The 18557-nt window shown below is 38.4% G+C and overlaps 1 protein-coding gene across 1 annotated transcript in view; it reads left to right on the top strand.

Moving 5' to 3' along the window:
- The window catches only part of PCSK2 (proprotein convertase subtilisin/kexin type 2), a 118390-nt gene extending 102707 nt beyond the window's left edge, over nt 1-15683 (top strand). The window contains exons 9-12 of the mRNA XM_062571744.1: nt 1975-2190; nt 3494-3594; nt 6208-6435; nt 12267-15683. Of these exons, the coding sequence (XP_062427728.1) occupies nt 1975-2190; nt 3494-3594; nt 6208-6435; nt 12267-12753 (1032 nt within the window). The 3' untranslated portion in view covers nt 12754-15683. The remainder of the gene's footprint in view (nt 1-1974; nt 2191-3493; nt 3595-6207; nt 6436-12266) is intronic.
- The last annotated feature ends 2874 nt before the right edge of the window (nt 15684-18557 follow it).

The raw sequence follows: 18557 nt of genomic DNA, 5'->3' as shown, positions 1-18557 counted from the left end.
ATCTGTCCCCATCAGCATGCAGTGGATTACAGTCTAACTCCATTCATGAACTCATGAACTAAAGCCTAAATTTCAGTTCCTCTACAAATGCAGCCTATTCCACCTGCTACAATCTATTATATCTATTTTCTGCCATTCTGCCACAATTTCTGCCTGGTGGATGTAATGCTTTGCAAGAATACTCAGTTTTGGCAGTGCTGAGCAATAAGCAGAGCAGGGCTAAGTCTGATTAAGCATCCCCATGCTGAACACTGTCAGGTCTGCCTTCCAGGCACCAAACTACTTCTGTGAATTCATCACATGAAAATAAAGTGTCTAATCTCCTAGTATAATGTCTAGGAAAAAAAAAAAAAAAAAAAAAAAAAAAAAAAAAAAAGATGTTGCAGACAATATGCAATATGCTCTATCTGCATGCTCTATCTGCAGCCGAGGCTGTCCAAAGGAGACAGATTATGGCAAGGTGGTTTGATGGTGTAATGTGGGCATGATGGCAAACTTGAAAGGTAGCCTATGAAATAAGTCCAAAGCCCAAGTTTTGGTCCCATGGGGTAACAGCAGTCATAGCATGAGATGGGGTATGTAAAAAAATGAAAGGGGGAAAAATGCATGATGGTTCTCATCATGATATTCTTTAAAAAATAAATTCTGGAATGATTATGTTTTTAAAGTATATATTTTTGTAACAGTATCCCCATCCCTTCAAACTCAAATGATTGATCTCAGATCTTTGTGGGTTTTCTTAGACTGATTTCAATAAGCTGTTTCATAGTCATAATCTTTATTACAAAAATGTCTGTACTGAGATATTATGTACCCCAGTGGCAGCAAACCTGCTGTGCAATTCAGTGGATTATAATGCAACACACTAAGATGTTTAAAATAATGAGGTTGCTCTGTTCAGTGGGGTATGATGAAAAATAGGAGCTACTGCTGGGAGCTCAGATTTGATTTAAATTCTTGGCAGGAAAAGTTCCCTATTAGAATACTCTTGCAAGGTGCTATATTTTTTATGATCTTTGGAGTCCATTTCATGCTGGACAATGAAGAGACCAAAAGAGATTTTTTTTTTTTTCAACTTCTGCCCAATGCACATAAATGGTATGACAGATTGAGGCCTTGTGCCCTTCTGATGCTGTTAGGAATAAACATTGGATTGCATTAGACTACACACAGGCTGTGCTGGATTCAGTGGGAGATCTGAGTATTGGTTTCAGTAGCACTGATGTTTTTCTTGGAGTGTCAGGGTTCTCGGGTCTCTTTCAGGCAGCCTCTACCTCTTTCTTGGTGTGAGATGAGAAGAAAAAAACTGAGTTGATCCCCTTCCACTCCTTGCCTATCTGGAAGTGAGGGAGAGGTTAGAAATCTCTTTCCTTTAACTAATGGGAGGGTCCTAGACTTTATAGCTGCCCTTCAGCTTCAGTCTCTCCCATGCATCTCTAGACTTTTCAGTGTAATTGATATAGAACATCTTTCTGTAGATGATTCATATGGTCTCAACTCTATTTTCTGCTTGGTAGTAAAGGCTGATTTGTCAGAAAAAAGAGCTATAAGTCAATGGTACCTAGGGAGCAAAATCTGTCAAAAGAAAAAGTTGCCAATTTTGCAGAATTTTTTAGCCATTGCCTGGACTTAATCATATCTCAGAAACCCAGTAAGTGAGATGACCTATATTCCTTTTAGAGGAACACTTTCCTCGTAGTACTTAGAGCCTGACATAAACACAAATGAATCCATAAAACATCTTGGCTTCTGGCACAGAAGCTTTCAGAGTGTCAAGCAAAACAAGACCTAAATGGAAATACTCTGTCTACATAAGGCTGCAAAACTGTCTGTGGTTGCCAGCTAACTGGATTTAAAAAATCTGCACAAGTTCATGTTTCAGCTTATAGTTGATGTGCATTTTATTGGGACCAGTTTTCTCTTTATTTCCTATCTGCAATTTAACCCAAGAGAGTCAATTTTCCCCTATCACAGGGCCGAGGTGGCAAAGGAAGCATCTATGTCTGGGCGTCTGGAGATGGGGGCAGCTATGATGACTGTAACTGTGATGGTTACGCATCGAGCATGTGGACCATCTCCATCAATTCTGCTATAAATGACGGACGGACAGCTCTGTATGATGAAAGCTGCTCTTCAACCTTGGCCTCCACCTTTAGTAATGGGAGGAAGAGAAATCCAGAGGCTGGCGTGGTAAATCCAGATATTATTGTGCTGTTACTGCTGTCTTTGTGCACTCCCACGACCTATTACATCTCTGCTTTTAGGCACCAGATGGTCCTTTGTTGAGATGGATATTTTCTCATCTGCAGTACTTGATCATGCCAAAACTGTCAGCTGAGGAGATGTGAGATTAATCTTAAGAATAGCAATGATCTTCCATATTTTGTATCTTCTTATAGTTGGTGCTTTCCTTTGTCAGAAACCTTTACTGATTTAAAAGTTCAATTTCCCTCTTTCCGGAGGACAGGGTGACAAAAGGTCTCTGATACAATCTAAATGAAAAGTATTGAAATTTGTGCTAACATCAGCAGAGAATCTGTGTATTAGTTAGGATCATACCCAATTGAACCAGCAGAGCAGTTATGAACTAGACTTCCACTCTGCCTACAGAGGAAAAGTAGGGGATCAGGCTACCCTCAGAGATACAGTCTCATATTGAGATCGGTGTGGAGCATCATATTCAAGGGTTCAGTTCTTTACAGGACCAAATTTACTACTGGAAAATATGCACTTTCTGTTCATGTATAACTGGGATTCTCTTCCAGTAACCAGTCACTGTTCTTCTCAGTGTTTTCAGACTAGCCAGGATATAGTCTAATTCGTAGAATGAAAAATTCAGTTGTAATAACTCAATGTCAGCTTTTGCCAAAAGCTACTCTACATTTTCTTCAGCCCTGTCTCAAACCCCAAACAAAGACATATTGTAGCATCCTACAATAGCAGTAGCAGATGGAAAAATACTGGTTTCTGCCATGCTCTAGTATCAGCCACTGGATATTACTGTCACCTTTATGATTATCATCATAAAATGTACTCCTAGGGTATCTTTTAGGTCTGTTCTAGTGACTAACCTATGTAGAAGATAGGAGATTACTGCTGTTGGTTCTGCAGTTGCACCAATGTTAGAAATCTAAATATTATTAAAAATTCAAATTTAAAATCACCCTGATGACCACAAGAGAATTTAAGGCCTTTGGTTAAACTGTGTTTATGGAAAATAAATGAAACCTGTATGAGTTTATGATTTCTAAGCATTAATGAATGTTATTTCCTTGCATTATAATCTATTCTCTTATTCCTGCCTTCTCTGTGTCATACTGTGTTTTTAAGTACACTATTCGAAGAAGGAAACATATATCAGGATCCCAAGAACAAATACTCAATTATTCCAAAGAGCAAGGGCACAAACTGCACTTTCTGTACTTTTCTGAGTCTGTATTCTCCAGGAAAATGGACTGGCTGGTTTTGTTAATTAACTCTAATATCATTGCAGGCTACAACAGATTTGTATGGCAACTGCACTCTCCGTCACTCGGGAACGTCTGCAGCTGCCCCCGAGGCAGCTGGAGTGTTCGCCTTGGCCCTGGAGGCTAAGTATGCTGTTAAGAAATTCTTTGTGAGCTTAGGAGGGGAGGGGGTTTGGGTTTGGGGCTTATTTAATGTTGTTTGTCATATAAGCCAGCTGCCTGGGGCACGGAGGCTGGAACAAACAGCTAACAAGCTGCCTGATACAGTAGTGACATGCATGGTAACTTACAGATGGAGTTACAGTCTTGCCAAAAGCATGAAACAGACGCATTTTGGCTGATTCACTCACTTGTGTGTTCTGTACCCACATCTTTCAGGGTGCAGACTTCTGTAGCACTTTTTGAGGGAGAGATTATTTCAGTTATTTCTCTGTACGCATTTCTCCACTCCTCCAGTGGGGAATGTCCGGTTTACTAAAATGAACCTACAGTATCAGCCAGAAGTTCATCCTGTGCCACATTCTGTCTGCAATGTTGGATGTACAGGGGAGAGCATAAAAATCAGGGATAGAGAGTGATCTTTTACCAAGCAGCTTTGGCGGTCAGTTGTTTGGAGAAAGTATATCTAGTGTATCCTGTTTAATAGGCACAAGCAAATTAATTTTCCTTGAATTTATCTAACTCTTTTTCAACTTGTCTGTACATTTGGCATCTGTATCATCTTGTGGCAATGAGTTCCAAAGTAATAATAATTTTTAGAGGTGTGGAGAAATACTTCCCTTCGTTTATTTTCTCATTGCTGGTCATCTGCTTGGGTGCTATGTAATTCCTCTGTTATATGAAAGAGTATATATCCATTCTTTATTTACCTTCTTCACGCTATTCATGACATTGGAAACCTCTTGTGTATCTTTTTTCATTATCTTGTTTTCTAATGATTAGGAAAACTCCCTTAAAATAACGTATTTTATCTGTTTCTTTTTGTATTAAATTGCATTATGAAGTGAGACAACATTTGATCAAAGTTACACAGCTTTAGTTGCTGTAAGCACAGCAGGGAGTGAGCACTATATGCATAGTTTTATTTGATAGTATGCAGAAGAATGAAGATTTGGCAGAAGAGTCAAAGTATATGACTATATTGTATCATTAGTAGAGCAGTGATTGTTGTGCTCAGAGCATGACTCAGGCCAGGTTTAATTACTCTAGTTTTGTATATGTAAACACCCATGCCAAATGCTAAACTTTGAGTGATCAATCCTTTTACTATCAAGTTTGTTCAGTGGGACAGCCACAATGTAATAAATCAATATGACCATAAAAATATAAAGGCTTAATGACTTTTCTGACTGGTATATGTTTAACCTGGACTGAAACCTTAATATCTCAGTAATAGTGATCATTCCTCTTCATTTGGCCTATCCATGAAGACTGGAATTAATCTCGCCAGACTGTCATGAGTGGAAGTTAGGCTAATACCTCTGCTTTGCAATAGGTTTAGTAGCCTTTGCTGAGAAGAAGAAAGAAAGAAAAGAAAGAAAAGATTGTAATTGACTCCTATCTTCTTCCAGGCTGGTTCTTTTAAACCTTCATTGTATTGTGTAGAATTACCCTGGATGAATTACGCTAGCCTTCGCACCAAGGCCGACAGTTCCACATGCAAACCTCCTGCAATGTCTGTCAGCTCTTTTATGGTATAGGTCTAAAATGTCTCTAAAATACAGCTAATCTGTGAGCTGGAAAGTATAATTTTAAGATACATAGCAAGGAGCTCTTAAAAGGTTTCAGGAAGAAAGATGCAAGTTACAGCTGGTTTTCAGTTATCTTCTGTCACCTTGAAAATGCTTAAATAATTGGCTATTCTGGTGTACATTCAGCATGCGCATGTGCTTAGTACTTGGGGCACAGAGAGCTGAAAAACAGATCCTTTTAGGTTGATGGTTTGAATCAGACATATTGTAATGTTGAAAGAGTTCATCATAAAATGACTGGAATAACTTTGGTTATGTAGAATTAGAATTTCAGTTCTAAAGCTTTCAGAACAATAACTTATAAATGCCTTTCCTATCATCATAATCACTGCAAATGTAGGAAGATAAGAGGTGGTGATGAAAAACGATCATCTGATCTAGACAAACATTACTGTACTTCATCCATGCTAGTACATCATGGGTGACAAACCTCTACCACATCTTAAAATGTAAATCTACAGCAACCCACAGCTCATATGTTCATAGTCCAGTGGAATTACTAAGGTTTTGCTTGTTATAGCCTGCTGGCTCTATCAGGTCAGGGCTGAACCTTGGGGGAAAAGTAGAATGAGCAGTCAAAGAAGCAAGGGGAAGATATAAGAGGAAGGCTAGGCTATATTCCATCATTATCCTTTTTTTTTTTTTTTTTTTTTTAATTCTATTCAGGGTCTGGCATAATGTACCACTCACTTTATTAGCTTAAAAATTGCATGGTGGATATATGGGGCTGCAGTTGAAATCAGTTGCTTTTAAGAACAAGAGAACAATCAAAAATGATTTTGTGATTTTGGGGAATATGTGAAGTTCTGTGCAATTAAATCCTATTCTTTTTCCCACTGAAATCAACAGAAGCTTTATTATTGATATGTACATAGATACATTTTCTGTGTGATTCACAGGAGGAAATTTTACCAAAATGCTTACTCAGACACACTATCTTTCTTTAACATCTGCTTAGAAATACTCTTTTCCATGCTACTCTTCCACAGCTTGGATCTGACTTGGAGAGACATGCAGCATTTGACAGTGCTCACCTCCAAAAGGAACCAGCTTCACGATGAGGTTCATCAGTGGCGTAGAAATGGTGTTGGGCTGGAATTCAACCATTTGTTTGGCTATGGCGTCTTAGATGCAGGAGCAATGGTTAAGATGGCAAAAGACTGGAAGACTGTTCCTGAGAGATTCCACTGTGTTGGAGGGTCAATACAGGAACCTGAGTAAGTGAATAGTCTAGTTTATGGATTTTGCTTTTTTCCAGGTGTTAACGAGACCATCAACATGCAAGTACCTGAACAAAGAAATAGATGATCAGAGAAATATACTGAACAATTTTTTTCAAAGAAAGCCTAATTTTATCAGTCATATTTCAGATATTTCAGTAAACTAATAAATAAGCTGTGTGATTTTTTGAATCCTGGATGATCTGTAGAGTCATTGCTAATGCCAGTAGTATTAAAAGCAGCATCCATTCTTTCTGATCACTCCCAAGTATGTCTCTGGCAAAGTTTCTTTGAAAAAAGAGCATGTGCAGAAGTATAAACCTGGGAAGCTGGCACCTTAAACCAAGTACGTTACTTGGAGCTGCCACTGTGCTGCCAAAAATAACGTATCTCTTAGCCAAGTAGTATCTCCTTCCGACCTATTCCAGCAAGCAATTTTATCTCCAGAAAACTGAAGCAATCACCTACAGGTATCAGTGATCCAGTTTGAACATTACAGCATTTAATTGTGTTTGGTTTATGTTCTTCACATCTCTAACTGCAGACTAGGTAGTCAAATTATTTTCTGATTACCTTCATGGGCTAAACTGAGTGAGTCAACAAGTGAATGAATTAATATTAATTGAATGCAACAGCTATAGTTCAATTTAATTATTTGAAATGCTAACCTGATGATGGCCAATTTATGTGTATAACATTTGGAATTTGACTTTTCAGTGCCATTTTTGAAGGCATTATTCTATTGGAAAAAAAGAAAGTAAACCAATATGGCACTCTGGTACACAGCTCAGCCAGGCAAAGAATGGGTTAGCTCCCAGTGGGTTTGTATTTGCAGGATCCAAGGTTCTACAGCTGAAATCTGAGTTTAATTTATCTGGCCCACACATGCTCACAGATAGGAAACAAATGAGAAAGTGCTGAAACTAATTTTGAGCTATCTCTAGCTTATTCATAATTTATATGCAGGCTGTGTTTATGAAGACAAGCCATCTCGTTTACCTTTGTACAATCCTATTTGCTGAAATGGAGATTGCTGTACAGAAAAAGAGAATTTCCTTCTGTAGGTTTGGCTGCATCCATTAGGCAATGTGGTAGATGCATTTGGGAACAAACTGAGCAAGAGAGGGACAAGTACTGTGTAGTATTATTGTCTCCTTCTGCCTTTATTCTTCAGTCTTGTTTCTACTACTGAAAGGGATGTTGGATAGAAAAGCAGAAGTCATGGTACTTTCAAAAACCTTGCTTTCCCTTGGTGGTGGCAGGGCATTTCCTCCAGCCCAGGAATCTTGAGCTGCAGTAAGGCTTCTCTGTGGCTGTGGCTCTCTGAAAAGCTCCAGCATTCAGCAGTGCACTAACTCTTTTCTGAGAGCAACACCCAACACAGGCTACATGCCTAGAGCACATGCATTTATGAAGCAGAGAATTTAAAAGCATAGGCATCAGTGAATTTTTTTCCAGTCGAGTCAGGCACTACCTAAACCTTGGAAAAGCCTAAATCTGCTGCAATAAAGTATTAGTGTGCATTATATGTAGGTGCCCCCTCTATAATTATCTGATATAGGTGTATGTTAATATTACTGCTATAATATTTATGTTTCCCAACGAAAATATCTCTGACAGGAGATAATACACCTCATGACTTGCAACATCTACATTGTTTGAATTACATTATAAGTGAAACTACCTAGGTCCCTGCATCTCCAGAGAATCCTTGGAGATGAATCCTTGACACTGTACTTCTGCCATGGATAACTGGTTTATTTTTCCAGTTTGGCACTGCTGCAGGAACATTTTCTATATTTAGGTAGGTAACCAGCTGATACAGTGTCATGTATCATAGCAACATTGTCAATTAGCAGAAACAGACCTGGGAAGAATTTAAAGCCTAGAATATGTGCTGAGCTGAAAGTAATCAATATTTAAAATGCAGCATTTCTCTGCTGACTGTAGAAATACTTGTTAGCAATAGCAGCTTCCTGTGAAAAAGGATTTTTGTTGGATCAGCAAAAAGGAAAAAAATGGACAAGTCTGATTCTGGTTGGTCTAGGGAGATACAAAGCTGATTTAACTCAATCATAGTTCGTTAGCTGAGGAACAGAGGCACAAGAGTGTGTGTCTGAAAAATGGCTAGGTCTCCCTGCTGATCTGTGTAACTGGATACTATATTTCATGCAAAAATTAATCTGTATACTGTAATTGAACAGCTATAGGCTGTGGTGAATGTGGAAGAAACATCTCTTCTGGCCCTTTCCTGTCAGGTTTTTTTTCCCCCTTTGTTTTAAGCTATTTTTGTTTCTTTGGGGAAATTTCACCTGGACTGTAATAATTAGTCTAGTGAAGCAGAGAGAATTGCATCCTAATTAATAGCAAAGGCAGAAACAGATCAAGCCCGTTCTCCTGTGTTTCAGAGAGATGAGATAACTTCTGCACTGCAGCACTCAAGGTGCAGGCAGCAGCTGCCAGGCTGTCTGCAGAATAGATGGTGTTGTAACACTGCTGTTCTGCCATTTCTTTGCATTTTGGTGTTGATAGATAAAAAGACTTGTTCTCTGGGATCCTCCTTCATTTACTGAAGGAGATGGAAAGAGTTTATCATAACTTTCAGCATGAAGCACTGTTTAACAAATTTTTGTCCGCGGTGTGAGACTGCTCTGAGACGATGCCAGTTCAGATTCCTTTGAGGATGGTGCTAGTAATCCTGCCAGGATTAATTTCTCAAGCATTTAATTCTCCAGTTGGCCCGAAGTTACCACTGCCCAGTGGGAGTCTGTTAAATGAGGTGATAGTTCCCATGCAGAGAAATCACAAGTGTAAGGCAGTTAAGGCAGTTATGAGTTTATGATCTTTCACCTCTGGCTGGCTTATAGTACATTTTCCTCTCACTTTGGGATACAAAATAAATCCTGAGGCTATTATACACAAGTGTTCAAATCTTTTAGCTATACAGTGTTAGAGTTATACCAGCTTCTGTTCCAGGGGATATAAAGTTCAGAACAACACATGTTTTTCAGTTTCATATGGATGTTTAAATGCTTTGAGGATCTGGGCCTGAATGTCTTTTTACTCTGTAAATAGTCCTGAGAAGACAACACTTTATTAACAGGGCAGCAGAGGCTGGCCTGAGCCAATTAGCAGTGTACTGAACTGTAATGCCTAGAATTTATTTCAGGAAGAAGAGAATTCCTGGAAGTCAGGCTCAAGTGAAACATTTTCACTGCACTCTGAAGAAAACACTATTTCATTAGGACTGTATTTGTACTTACAGCACTCATTTCTTTTGAAAAGAAGTGAGTGTTTAAAAGTAACACTTAACAAAGACTGTCACTTCATCTTGCTCTGTAACAATCGTAGTTAATAAAATAACAGCTTTATTCAAGAGCTGTAAAAGTATAAACAAGTCCTTACCCTTTAAATTTATAGGTCTTGATTCCCAAATGAGTAATGCTTTTTTTTAAAAAAAAAAAAAAAGAAAAAGAAAAAGAAAAAGAAAGTTGATATATCAAACATTGTATGTCAGTAAGAAGCTAATGTGCAAGAATACGGTGTACATCTGAGTATTAATTTCAAACACTGGAGGAGGTAGTCAACTAACTAGAGTTTATTGTGGTTTTTCCCTTTTTAAAAGGATTGCAGTAATTCTTGCCTTTTAAGGATTGCTCCTTTTAGGCAGAATTCCTTTAGCTGCTACTCACAGCATGCTGATGGTGCAGGTGCACGAAATCTTCATCTTTGCTATTTATGCTATTTACTGGCCAGTTCCTGAGGTAATTGGTAATTGCTAGTCGAATCCCGAGCCCGGAGAGGCTTAGCAGGCACTCGGCTGCTGGCAGCACACGACTGCACTGCTCCTGGTCCAGGCACCACTGCCATTGGGCCAGCGGCGCGGGCCCGAGCGTGGCTGCTTGGTGTGCGGTGGGCTTCTGGCCAACTCTGTGAGAGCTGGGAAGGTGCCAATGCACCCTGCTTTCCTCCAGCTTGCTCTCGCCTCACCCTTGGAGGCAAGCTGTGGAAATGCTGCTCCTCCCACATTTTCTTGACACAGCTGGGGAGTAACCACCTGGCAGGTGCCCAGCACATGGGAAGGGGAGAGCAGTGGGTGGTGTCACGTTGCTTCCTTTCGTGTTTAATCCATCTCTTGACAAATGTTAACGAGACCTGTAACAGCTGCAAGTGATTTCTCAGACCAACATGTGTAACTGAAGGCTCAAAAGGATTATAGCAGTTACAGCTCTGACCAACATCATCTGCTAGAATGAAATGTGGATGGAAAGGGAAGGTAAATGGGGAAGACCACAGGCAAGTCACCACTCCACAAACTAAAACCAATTCATATAGTGCAGAGCTCCAGCCCAGGCTATGCCCTGCTCTGATTTAGCAGTATATTGCAACGCTGGAGACCAGTTGTTGGTGGTGTCAGTGAGCAGCATTGAAGTCAGGACACACCAATTACTCTTTGTCCTTAAAACCTCTTGCTTTAAATGTATAGTTTATGTTGCAGTTAAATGTATGTCCTATTTCAACACTGAGTATCTGTTAATCACCGGCTAAGAGCGGGATTGAGCCCACTTGTACTGCCTCATGGTTATGTCAACCTCCTGGAGATCGGTGTTCAGATCACTGCTCCAAATCAGGAAAATTCAGAATTCAGCCTATTTGTTCTTATTCTTTCTTGGGGGCTGGGGAGGCTCAGCTAATTATGAAAATAATCTGCCAAGGCTTAAGTGCATAACCCTAAAAAGGATTTCATTGCTTGGAATGGTGATGGAAAGAGAAATTCTCCTTTAACTTGGACCTAGACCCCAGTTCCTTTTCAAGAGCAGGATTTTAAATTTCAGATCTCTATCATCACTTTTGGTGTCTCGTGTTTAGTTACCTGAAGCAGCTCGCTGTTAGGCATGCTGACGTTCAAGAATTCCTTCTCAAGTGTCTGTTTCTTGCAACAGAGACTCTCCATAAAAAGGAGGTTGTTTCTGTTTGATGACAGAGCCCTTGCAAAATAAATACTGCAGGACTAAGCCTACATTCTATCTGGGGATTTAGCTTTTCTGGTACTTCTGTTTTTTTCTACCCTCATAGGGGACAAAAGTCCTTCAGTTAACTGTGAGTTTACCTTCATAAGAACATAATTATTATAATCAAGAAATCTGTGACTTCAGGATCCAGCACTTCAGCAACTCAGTAAACTAGTTTGACTTCTTTTCTGTTTGTATATGTTCCTGTGTAAGAGAGATCAAGGACAGAAATTTTAATAGAAAAGAATTATTTAAGTCACTTGAAACTGGGGTTCACCATTTGTGTTAGTTTCCAAATCAGAGCAAGGATATAGATTTGAATATGATTGGACTAAAATTCTGTGCAGCCAACTCCGTGAGTTCAGACACATGGCTTTACTGATGTCTTTTAAGGTGACTATCTGATAGAATTGACTGCTCATGGTTCTTTTAGTGAATATAAGCATTTTTAAGCCATTACTCAGTATAATAATGATCAGTAAAGGCAGCTATTATATACAAATATATATTAATATTTCTTAAATATCAGTTTGCACTTCTTAATTATATTCCTTCTTTCTTTGTGTAGGTGTACATTTTGTGATGTATTTTCAATTTAAGGTTTTAATACCATTTAATAAAAACGGAATGTTCTCTTTCTGCCAAATTTGCAGTTTTTATTCTCCTAGTTTTCTGTGTATTAATAATAATTAATGGTATTAAAAATTAAATCATAATTAAGATTATAATATAATATTAATGTTAAATAGTTTTAGAATAAGACATGTCATGATGTGTATATCCTTTTAATCTGCTTAATTGTATTGTGATCTCCAGAAAGATACCATCAAGTGGCAAGCTGGTCCTCACCCTTACAACTGATGCTTGTGAGGGGAAAGAAAACTTTGTCCGATACCTTGAACATGTCCAAGCAGTTATAACTGTGAATTCAACTAGGCGAGGAGACCTCAACATCAACATGACCTCGCCAATGGGAACAAAATCCATTTTACTGAGCCGGCGTCCCAGGGATGACGACTCCAAGGTGGGTTTTGACAAATGGCCTTTCATGACCACACACACTTGGGGAGAAGACCCCAGGGGCACCTGGGCCCTAGAGATTGGGTTTGTTGGCAGTGTGCCCCAGCGGGGCGTGCTGAAAGAGTGGACACTGATGTTACATGGGACTCAGAGCGCACCCTATATAGACCAAATAGTAAAAGATTATCAGTCCAAACTGGCCATGTCCAAGAAAGAAGAACTGGAAGAAGAGTTAGATGAAGCAGTAGAGAGAAGCTTGAAGAGTTTACTGAGCAAGAACTAGTGCTATTCTGCATGATGGTCTCGTTCTTTCCTCGGATCCCTCTATTCACCTTTCTACTATCCAAACGTCTGTGTTAGACATATTACAATGATCATCTCTGTAGCCAAATTATCACACTTTCTTGATTTTAAAGTCTTAGATCTCGTCAATGTTTATTTTAATTACCACTGAAGCAATCTTTTTTTTTTTTTACTCTAAACCACAAATATATTGTCCCCTACAAAATATTATATACAATTTGTGAGTGTAAATGATTTTTCTTTTGTGTCATACAGTTAAGTAATAACTTGCAAACAGTTGATGGCTTTCCCTTCATATTTTTGTGGTAAATGTTTGTATTTTAAAAAGAGTGTATTTTAACATTGGCAGTTGGTGACAGTGGGCCCATTGTTAAAAATTATTGTGAGAGAGGGAATCACAAAGAGAAGTCTTTGAATGTCTAACAGCTCCTTTTGCATCATTGACTTCAGTGGGACTTTTCCCACTGGGTTCAACCAAAGTAAGACTAAACCCTAAAAAATAATCTAGAGATGAAGAAAAATTTAAAATCTAATTTGCGGAAATCAGTTCTTTTTAGAGCTTTCCTTACTATATACACTTCTACAACATACTAACACTTTAGCCATAAAATGGTTCAAGAAGCAAGCAATAAGGAAGGCAAAGTGATGCCATAGCTGTGTGATAAAGGGAACTGCATTGCCAGGCAAGGTCAGGGCATTCTAGAAGCACAAGTTTCAATTTCATTTTCTTAATTTTGGCAATTTAAATCAATTTACCATTTTGCAGCAGAACTAGCATATAGGAATAAGGTATAGGATTTCTGGGAACCTTTGTGCAAAAGTGCATCTGCTCATCTCTACCCTGAAATGTACTACAGCAGCATACAAGAATACAAGACTGTGTCAGCATTTCCAATTACAGACCCCTATTTTCTGGGGTTTACATCCTGGCTGTCAGTAAATTGCTGTGGGAAAAAAATGACGTATGTAGTTTCAGTCCAGAAGGAATTTTTTAATCCAAATTTCATTTTTAAAAATAGAGATTTGTTATTTTTGTGTTATACAAATATATTTAAGGAGAAAAATATGCCTAAGTTATTTTATGTATAATGCAAAGTTGGCTTTCATGGGAAATAAAATGTAGCGTATTTGGGAAGATTTGTCCATAGTCATTGCTCTTTGCTGTCTAAAGACTTAGTCCCACCTTCACTTTTCATACCTGAGTAAAGTCAGTCTCTCCCTCCCTTGGAGTCTGCTCTGGTTATTACCACAACACATCCCATTCTCTTCAATGGGGATTACTCATGTTAGCAAACACGACATGTTCTCAGGTGTGAGATCCCAAATTATAACCTTTGAATAATAAATGGTCTTGATCCTGCAAATATTTAGGCACTAACTTCATGTGAATGCCATCAGTGGACCTAGTCAAATGCTTATTTTAGGCAGATGCTTAAGATCCTTGCAGGACCTGAGATCTATTTTTTAGCAGTGACTAGTTTCAGAATTTTATTAAGTATTTTTAATATGCAGAGTATTCCTCTAAAATGTTTTAATAAGAGCTGTCTTGGTTAATCAGGTACATAGTAAAAGAAGCATATTCAGTAAGTAAGTATTTATCTAACAAATTAAAAACATAGCCCAAAGGTTATATGGTGCACACTTTTCACTTAAGAATGTATCCTTTATTCTGTTATTTCAAGTGACTGTCCATCTTCTATCATTCCATAAGAGGCCTATTCTAAATCCAAATGCAAAACAGCTCAACCTACTTACAGTCTGTGATGTGACCTACACAATAAGGCCAAAGCAAGCAGGCTCGCACTGTTCATTGCTTCTTCACTGCTGTGCAGCAATCCATTAGGACAGCGGAGTCACACTTGGATAAAACAGGTGTCATCAAGAGAAGAATCAGGCCCTGTGTGATTTTTAACTTTCAAATGCTCTTGTTTATTTGTTCAAATACATTATAGTGTCAACTATGTTTAACTTGGTGATATGAAAATTAACTCAAGGATAAGATGGGCCCATTTCAAACCACAGGTTAGAGTTCACAAGGTATAAACCAAAACTCACTGGAGTTAAGTGGGTTGATGGACAGGTTGTTTGTGTCTTTGTCTGGAACTGAGTGGTTTTTGGAAAGGCTCACAGTTCTCAGAAAGAGCTGCATATACATATCGGAGAGAAGAATTTGCCATATAAACATATTTATGCATATATGTGTGTCTAAATGCATACAGCACACCTGTGGCATCTCTCTCTCTCCATGTGTATTACATATGATATGTATATTCAGTGAATGTTATGTATATTTGCTTATCAATATAGAGGATTACATATTGTATGCAATGTATAATACATACACACAAATGTAATTACTCTGTGTATGTGTTCAAAGAAACAGAGACAACTGGAAGCTATTGAAAGAATGTCAAAAATATGGGAAAAGTTTTGGAAGAAGAAAAGTCCATGTGGAAATTTTAAATGAATGTGTAAATTAATTTCCATTGCATTCATGTAATTTTGCACTTCTCTGTTTAATCATTAAATGTCCTATATAGCAGCAAAATAATAAAATGATTGTTCATATTTTCATAATGTTGACATAATTTATTAAGTGAAAGATGACTCTAGCGAGTGATAAACAGAAATGGTGAGTTTTGATATAAGCATATATAAAACTAAGTGTATATACAATATCGAGATATACTTCAAATTCTTCAGGCTTTTTGCATTGGGGGAACACTGAAAAATATGTCCGGTTAGACTAAGTTTTTAAGGTATTGCTGATGGAAAATAAATTTAATTTGTTAGTATTTATAATATAGGAGAAATGAAGTTCCTGATTTAAAACAGGTGAACATTGTTAAACTAAAGCCCTGTGATGATGTTTTTATAATCTGAGTAAAATAAAGAGCTGTTGTAAACTGGCAGGTCCTATCATCATTGCCTATTGGAAGTTACATGGGAGCTAATATGCTGTGAGTGAGACTACTTCCTAATGCTCTGCTTTCTATGGTAATAATTAGTGTTCCTTGTATTTTGGGGAAATAAATATGATCCTCGAAAACAGATGATGCTATCAACAGATGAGAAATTCTAGCTTGTTTTTTACCCTGTGATATGTTGGGATGTAGAAGATAAGAACACAGACTAGAAAGATCCTTGCACGTGTACTTACACTCCACCACATGGCTCATAACCAGTGGCTCCAAGGAATGTTCTGCAAAGGCTCCAAGTGGAGCAGGTGCTGAGCTGCTCCTCTGAACTGGGACGTGAATGCTCAAGAATGCAGCAAAAGAAAGTCAAATTTGCCGTTAACAACTGCATTTCATAAGCAATGACAATTTTGTCCCTAAGGAAACTGTACTCACTATTGGCTCTTCCACAGCTGCAGTGTTTTTCTCTACTCTTTCAAACACTTCCATCCACAAGAAACCTGTTTCCCTGCCCACTCCTCCTCCCCTTTTTATATAGTTCTTAGCTTACTTATTCCTGTGGTAAGGGATACAAGTGGTTTTTAAATAACCATATCTGTAATGATTTCCTGACATGTAGATGATGCCAGGGAACCTCCTTATCTAGATCTTACTTCCATAGAGGTTAGAATGTGTTTTGCTGTATCCTAGATGTCTCATCTCACTTTCTTGTCAGATACTAAATTAATGCTCAGAAGTATTTCATCATTGTACTTTAGCATTAGCATTGAAATACTTTTGAGAATCTTCATTTGAACCACTGATTAACCCCTAAGTCATAAGCTATAATACACCTTTCAGAAATGTCATTAGAAACAATACAACACTAGTGGTTTTCCATATAATTTTCATATAAGTTTAGAGAAATATGAGGAGCTCTCAATCATTTGCTGCCTTTACTGGGCAACAGCCGTGTTTGTGGAAGGCAGGCTAGAGATGATTGTAGCAGAATTTAGGCCTTAGTTCTTCACAGTCCTTGATTTCTGCCCATGTTGGTGTCAGTGGTGCAATGCTGCACCAGTTTGGTTCAAGCCTCGCACCGCTACCTTACTGCCTGGGCGATACAGAATGTAACTTCTTCAGCAATTTGTAGCACCAAACATACCTCAGGAGCTGTTTTTGTACTGCACAGTTGCCAAACGAGGTTTACTAGCATCAGAAAAACTGTTATATGTGTCACCACTGCAGTGGTGACACATGATAGCACAGAATAGATGAAGGTGGCTGGAGATAGTCATATATTTGATACCTAACCCAGGCTCTCCAAAGGTGCTGCCTCCTCTCCATTAACTTAGGATTTTTGTAGTCTGAACGTTAAGTTCTGTGCATTGCAGTGAAATTAGAGAGGAATATCCACGTCTCTCTAGGTACTGCTGGAATCTATTTACACCCTGTTTTGCAACAGAATTTTTAAACAGACTTTCTGCTGCTGCAGATGAATATTTACCTGCAGTAGTCAAAGCCTTGCTTTCATTAGTTGTTCTAAGTAGTTGCGCCCAGTTCACCGGGATGCAGTCTATGTATGCATTGATAAATTCCTTGTCTGCAGTTATATACAGTGTTAATAAATAAAATGAAAATGTGACAAACACTCCAGCAAGGAATGCCTGGCATATACTCCCACAGCATTTCAGTAAAACAGCAGCAAAAAAAAAAATCTGAATAAAAATTTGACTATGTGGGTCGCCTGTTCCTGTTTCAAAAAATTAAGGTGCCATTTTAATAGATGTAACAGTCACAGTAGATGAGATACTAAACCTGCATTAGAAACCACAAATGAAAAAAAATAATATTGAAGGTAAATCTTGGGCTATGTGACAAGATGGTCGTGGAGCTCAGTTTAGTCACCTCAAGGGAAATGGAGTTTTCACGCCTCCTTCCCAGCTGAAAGGAGTAACCAGGCAGAAAGGAAAATGCTTAATAATGCACAAAGCTGAAACTAAGACTGCGAGAATTGTGCTGTGATGTGAGAAGGGAAGCGTAGAGCCCAGTCTAGTGAAGTAAGTACTTTAAGGGGTTAGTTGTAGCTGTAAAGTCAAGCTGCAGGCTAGTGATTTACCAGAGCAAAGCTTTAAATAGCACTGTACATTTGCACATGAACACATGAAGGATTTCTTCCTTTTTTTTTTCTTTTTTTTTTCTTTTTTTTTTTTTTTTTCTGAGTCAAGGATTTCTGGGAGGTGCAAGAGGATCCAGCGGTATTGCATTTTGCTTCCTTGGGCAGGTCTTAGTAGGTGTTGCTTGTTCAAACAAGTCCATGGGGTTCTGTGGGATCGTCTGTGCCAGGATCTCAAGATGTGCCAGGATCATGTAGCACTATTAAACACTGTAAAATGCAACAGTCCAAGGACATATGTAAAAAGAAAATACCAAACCTCATAGTCTTTTGAGTTGTCTGCAACCCACTCAAAACTTGTTATTTTTAAATACCTCAGTTACCAAAATCAGTGTGTCTTCAATGTGTCTTTTGTTCCCTGTTTTACTCTGGCAAAATTTCAAGTTTTATTCTCAAAAGATGTGGAGTAAGAGCATATTTCAAATATAGATAGTTTCTCTTCAGATCCAAAAGGAAAGTTCTGCCAAGCCTGCCTCTGCTTAAAGACTCTAAATGCAAAGGATTTGGAACAGTTTTGAAACTCATATCTTCAGCTTCTCCCTGGAAAGACTCATGCCAACCCAGTCAGTTAACTTCTACTAGTAAAGACTCAGTGCTAAAAGGACCACACACCCACAGTGGGTATTTTCTTTAGAAGGTCAAGCTTTTATTAAATGAACCAGATGTCACAAGTTAACATTTGCAGCTGTCTGAGCGATGGGGAATCCTATG

This window comes from Rhea pennata, chromosome 3 (assembly GCF_028389875.1).
Source record: "Rhea pennata isolate bPtePen1 chromosome 3, bPtePen1.pri, whole genome shotgun sequence".
NCBI classification, from domain to species: domain Eukaryota; kingdom Metazoa; phylum Chordata; class Aves; order Rheiformes; family Rheidae; genus Rhea; species Rhea pennata.
The sequence above is the reverse complement of the archived record's forward strand: the minus strand, read 5'-3'. Positions and strand labels throughout refer to the sequence as shown.